This window comes from Poecilia reticulata, linkage group LG14 (assembly GCF_000633615.1).
Source record: "Poecilia reticulata strain Guanapo linkage group LG14, Guppy_female_1.0+MT, whole genome shotgun sequence".
Classification (NCBI taxonomy): Eukaryota; Metazoa; Chordata; class Actinopteri; order Cyprinodontiformes; family Poeciliidae; genus Poecilia; species Poecilia reticulata.
The window spans coordinates 26,136,925-26,143,392 of NC_024344.1; the positions used below are offsets into that span (position 1 = coordinate 26,136,925).

Below are 6,468 nucleotides of genomic sequence, written 5' to 3' on the forward strand. Positions count from 1 at the left end.
TGATTRATATATGAGACTTGAATAACAGGATCTGGATTTTAACACATTAAGTTTGATTAATTAATTTCCTAGATTTTAGTGCACTAAAAATTTTAAAGTAATAGTTGCTATTTCTGAGCCAGAACTTTTGTATTTCTATGTTTCTGGTACACCCGTAAATCTGTCACACAAGGTCTGATTTACCTGGTTTAGCTGGATGTTTTCAGCTTTACCTGGTGTGGTTGGTAATATTTAACTTTAAACTCAGTTTGGTGCATTATCAGCTGTCCAGTTTCTCTTGGTGTTGARCAGAAAGCAGCTGTTAACCTATTGGAGCACTTAACATCAGGAAGGAGTTTCTACACATTAAACCAGTTTAAAAGGTGACGTTCCCTCTGTCATTGTTTTCTCATGGATTTTATCCAGAGCCGGCCCAAGCAGCATGCGAACGAAGCAGCTGCTTAGAGCCCCAACGCCACCRGGAGGCCCCAAGAGCAGTTTTACACACATTCTACACTTTCTGTTCCAAAAGATGTAAAACTTGAATTTTCCTGTAAATTCAGTGTTTGTCTGCAGGTGTTCCATTTAAATAGTTACATTGATTTTAACATGCCACACTTAAATACCACTCTGCATTTCAAAATGCCAATTAATTAGAGCATCCCTGCTTGTTTGCTACTCCTGCAGGTTAAAATCAACAACAAAAGTAACACCGGTATGATGTACACTGCAAAAAACACAATCTTAACCTGATTTCATCACTAACMGTTATCATGGATCCATTGGATTCAGGTAAAGGAATAATTAGAATATCAGACATCTCTGTTTCGGCTTCATATATTTTCTTTTAATCATTAACATCCCTTCTGTTGAGGCAGCAAATCCAACCTCATCAGTACTGCTGAGATTTACAGTCAAAAATAAAATCTTCATGGTTATAGACAACTTGCACTGCCCCCATGTGGTTAAAAGGAGAACTACTACATGTTTACAATAGAATAGAAATATGCTTCCAAATGCAACAGCAGAAAAAGTGACAGGCAATCAAAGCATGTAAATTCAGACAAAGATATATATTAAAACATATAAAAACAGAATAAAAGCAACATACTGAACAGTAAGGGCAAAAATTCTACATAAATATTGCTTATAAAATAAAATGACTCCCAATCCAGTGGAATGTGCAACTTAGAATGTTAATTTAAAAAATGAGAAAATGTGTATATTTGAGCATTAAAAAGACAGACTATTTACAATAAATGACAGTAACAACAGTGGAACAGCAGAGATATTCAGAAATCAGCATTAATGTTATAATGTTATTTAGAATATGTAAAAGCCAAGATGTGTACATATAGTGTTTTTTTACTTAATCATAAACTGTTACAAATATACTGAAATACCAGTAGTCAATAAATTACTGAAGTATGGGTAAACAAGTAACTGGTAAAAAGGTCCCCTGAGTTCTGAGTAAAGGACCTGATTGTGAGACTTAATATTTAAAAAATAAAGTAATCAGACAGACATGAATGCAAATTGTCATATTAAAAATGAATAAAAGTAACATAATTACAGATTAGTAATTTTAAGCAGAAGAAGCACTTTTCCAAATCAGTCCATCCATCTATTCATCCACTGAATGTCAAGGTAAACATTTGACATGTTAACACCGCAACTCTTCAAAGTAAAAGCATTTTCGGCCGTGCTTTTATTGTGCTGGTCCCCTGAGCGGAAGTGGAGTGTAAGCGTTAGATAAGGAGCTCAGCATCGACTCCGCTGCTGCTGCTGCTGCGCTTCTCTTCACTGTGACTGTGCGGAGATGTTAGACCGTTCCCGGTGAAAAAGCACCGAAGCTCTGCCCCGTGGAAATGCCTCACCGCCGCAGGCTGTAACCGAGCGGGATTCGCGGACAGCCGAGCGGGGCAGAGAAGGCCAGGTCTCCGGGACAGGTTGGGAGGAAAACACCGGCAGGATGTGGCAAGTTTTAGCATGCGGGGCTGTAGTTTTCCCCGGTCTTTTCTTCGTCTTCAGGAAGATTCTGCCCGCTGTGTTCAAACACTGGACCGATGCCGACGTGGTTCTGGTCAGCGAGAGGTAATGTGACTCGGTTCGGTTCGGCTGTTTTCGGAACGTCTTGGCTGATTATCGGGGTTTAAGCTAGTAACGGTCGCCCTCATCCAGTTAGCTGGCTGCGCTGCTGCACTTTCTTCCCTCGGCAGAGGAAATGTTCCTAAAACGGGAATATTTCATCCTGCCGCGGGGTTTTCCTGCTCCTGCCGAGGTTTAGTTGGCTTTTTGCTCACTGGACGCATTATTACATAAATGTCACCGCGCATCCAAACTATGGGTCCCTGCAGGGAAAAAAGCAAAGTGTGAGAAACGTCTTGGTTCTGGGTTTACATGGGAATGTTGATGGGATTAGGTCACATGTAGACTGGGATTAYTCTCCTACAGACCGGGATTACACTCCAACATTTTATAGAATAATAAATTGGGCTGGGAAATATATCTGTAAACTTATTTGCCCCGTTATATACTCATTTTTCTTCCTTCCATTTCTCAGTTATCCTTCCTTCCATCTGGTCTTTTTTCCTTCCTTCCTCCTTCCCTTTCCTTCCTTTTTTCTACCATTGTTTCCCTCCTTGCTCCTATTTGTTTTCTTGTTTTATAAATCCTTATTTTCTGCCATTTTTCTTTGTTTCTACCTCATTTCGTTCTTAGTCTTCTACMTTTAAGTCCCTTTTTCTGTCATCTTTCCTTTTTTAAATCCTTATTTCTACCTACTTTCCTTTATTTTTGTTTCTTCCAACTTTCCGTTCCTTGTTTCTACCTCTTTGCATTCTTTGTTTCCTACCTTCTTTCCTTGCTTATTAAACAGTTTCCTTCCTTGTTGCTTTCATCCTTTCCTTTCCTGTGTCCTCCCTCTCTCACACAGTTTTGTCAGGTCAGAGGTTAGACCTCGCTCCCCAATGATGTCACCAACAGGAAGTATGACATCATACCCAACTGGGCCACTCTTCACCTCCAGACTGGAAACCAGCAGGATTTTCTAACTGCTGCTGAGCTTTTACTGTCTAGCGATAATCCTCACCAACCAAAACAATGGCCACGTTGGAAATGTTTCCATCAGCAGTTCCAACATGTTCAGTGTAAATATTRGCTTTAGTCTTCATGATTCCTCCTTTTAGTTCATGKATAGCCAGATTCAGTTGATTACAAGAAGCTCTGAAAATATAAAGTAATACAGGACGATGGCAGACGGATTGACCARTAGGGAGTAAAACTGGGCTGACACCAATGTTTGTGGCCATCTTGATGCTGATGGAGAAGGGATGATGTTGGTCATGTTGTTGTTTTGGTCATGTGATCGGGATGCACCAATAAATTGATTGGCCGATATGTCTGAACCGATTTTCTTAAATTTGGGAGATTGGAGATTGGCGGTCTGCTGACGTTGTAGTCGTATAGCGTCTTTGTGTGAAAAGTTGCTATATTTAGCAACTTTCCAGAAAATAAAAATCTGTATCGGCCAAAATCGTAAAGTCAGACTATTTAGAGATCGGTGATCAGTCAGAAAACTGCAGTCGGTTCTCGCCTCCTATTGTTGGTGTTCTGTGTTAGCGCTGTGGTTGTTTTTTTTTTTTTACTCCTTGAGAAATGTTATTGATTAGTTTTTTGTTAATTTCTTGAATATCATCAAATTGGCGTGTCATCTTTCCTGTTTTATCCTCAGTTTTCACATTGTTGTGTTTTTTTTAGCAGTTATGAGTCATGGTGGGGAAACCTTAAACTGCTGCTGTGCCAGTTACTCAGCAGACTGTTGCTAGGTAACCAGAGTTGGGGAGGGGAGACCAGCTGCTTATTACCCAGYAGGTTGTTGCTAGGTAACCAAAGAGTGACTGATTCCACCAAGGTAGCTAAGCTAGCTGTAAGAGATTGACCAGCTAAAATCTGTACGCTTCCTTCATCTCCCAGAATGCCGTGCGGTTTTGGATCAGAGCTCAGTGAATATTCTAGAATATTTTATCAGATAAATTATCTATTGATATTGATCACATGTCTTTGGTGATAGATATTGTTATTGATTTGTTGTCCGGCTCTGGTGCAAACTAACGACTACATTAGGATTGGGTGCTTATCGTATAGTTTATCATGATGAATTTCTTGCTACGATAAGAATTTTGATTTATCATTGTCATAAATTCCAATTAATAAAACCTCCTAACCTGTTCATATGATCAGATTGATAGTTTTRCTTTTTCTCCTCTGATGAATAGAAGCGCCAATAATTCTGAAAATACAGTCACCACGTGCAATTTAGTGATGCAAATCACACTTTTTTACACATTACAGAGGATCATCTCTGTCACAGTTATTATCCAATTGTTGACCTTATTTTAACGTAAGATTGTGATTAATTGATTTATTGCTTATTGTGACAGGTTAGCTGTTTATTTCTGGGGAGTTAAATTTGTCTTAAGGAGTTCCCTAAACGTAAACGGTTCCCTCCTCAGTGATGGTTGCTGTTTGTAGTGAGCCGGGTCAGCGGGACAATCATTTCTGCTGTCAGTCCGGTTAATCCTGAACCCTGTTAGTGAGCAACGCTTCAGCTCATTTCCTAATGCTCAGCCAGCGGAGAGACTGGCCGGATCAGCATTCACGCCCCAGGGGAAGACGCCCTGTTCATCCGCCACAGAAACAATGTCTATTATTCCTCAGAGGAGAAATCCAGGAATCATTTCTGATATTTCCTCAATGTAGTTTAGCTTCAGATCACCAATAATGCTGATATCAGGCAAAAATAACCTGAGGAAATGCAAGCAGCACTTTTCAAATACAGCAGGTCTGATGTGAAAAAATGTGAAGAATTTACTGCTCCTTCAACATAAAGTACAATAGAAATTTTCAGCAGCAAAGGGCCACACAGTCAAAGCAAATAGACTCACAGAAAGATAAGAAAATAAGATATGTAAAAGTAGAATACAGAGCAAAACACTGTACAGAAAAGGTCAAAATTTAAAGGTAAATATGGTGGTTATAAAAACAATAAGTAGGTTCATTTAAAAATATGCATTAGTGGTGAGCATTTATCTCATGATTTACCATTTAGTACAGTAAACTTTATTAGACTTTTGATTTTTTTTACTGTCACGATAAATTCCAATTAATAATGTTTAAAATATTCCTAAACAGTCTGTATTGTTGGTATTTTTATTGTCTCCACTGTTCATGGTGTATATCARTTTCAATAAGTTTGAAAATTAAATACTTACTGTGTGCAGATTAGGGACACAAATCAAAAAATTTTTAACAAGCTTCCACAAGAAATATTTTATAAATGGGAACAATTTCTAAGAGCAGGATTTGTTTGTGAAGCTTTAATATCTGTGACACGCAGTCACAGTCATGGTTATCTAAAAAAGATGTAATAAATGAGACTTATCACCAATTTTATCATAATTAGGACTGACATTATAAAAACCTTCATGGACGATAAAGTGTCCCTGAAGTTATTGTGATAAACAGATTATTGTTTTTAGACCATTTTCCAGAATTATGATAATGGCTTGATAATGCAAGAACACATTGTCAAAGATTAATAAACTTTAGATTCTTATGAACATTTAACACTGGAACTGGAAGACATTTTAAATATCCAAAACAACAGAAACAACAAATACAATGAACTATGAAGTCTCTTAAACAAGATTATCCTTCAAAAACAGAAGATACTAAAGACCAAAGTTCAAGGCTGAAGACTTTTATCATCCAGTTTTTTGTACAAAGAAAATAGAAAAATAATCATACAGATGAAATTATTGATACTTGTTTTAATTTATCATAAGATTAATTTATTGTCCAAAACAGCATTTAMAWTTTTTWWWAAAATGAATCCTCCAGCCCTGTAAGTGGCACTAGACATGTGATATAAAGTATTCGCATAAAACCTCCACAGGAAGTTGGTAGCAAACGCAAAAGAAGAACAACAAATTGCRGCTGAAGTCCTGGTCCAGCTTCTTTATGGAGATAATAAGTTTGTGATAATAAGTTTGGCTCCGTTTTGTTTGGCGTGTAAACACAAAGTGATGAGYTTGTCTGAGTGATGCAGAAGAAACTCCAACAAGAGTCACATTACCAGCATTATGCAACCTGATTACTACAGCTGGGCTGGAGGCACGGTGGGCCGGCTCCAGTTACCGTCCCGACAGCCACGGTATCACCTTCTGTTAAATGTGTCTTAATGGCTTCAATGTGACACCAACACAAAGCAGTGAAGGAGGGAAACTAGAGGAAAATTATAACTTCTTTTAAAAAAAGTTTGAAAAAAATGTTTTGAAGCAAATAAAATCTGAAAAAATATCAGAAAAATAATTTCTAAAACAAAATAAAATCTTAAGAAAATAAAATCGGAAAGAAAATTCCTAAATAAAAAATTAATCTAAAAAAAATAAAATGTGAAAAAATAAAATCTGAAAAAATAATTTGACA

At 37.4% G+C, this 6,468-nt stretch overlaps 1 protein-coding gene across 1 annotated transcript in view; it reads left to right on the top strand.

Moving 5' to 3' along the window:
- Nucleotides 1–846: 846 nt before the first annotated feature.
- tlcd3a (TLC domain containing 3A) overlaps nucleotides 847–6,468 on the top strand; it is a 30,642-nt gene continuing 25,020 nt past the window's right edge. The window contains exon 1 of the mRNA XM_008428609.2: nucleotides 847–2,073. Coding sequence (XP_008426831.1) covers nucleotides 1,952–2,073 — 122 coding nt within the window. The 5' untranslated portion in view covers nucleotides 847–1,951. The remainder of the gene's footprint in view (nucleotides 2,074–6,468) is intronic.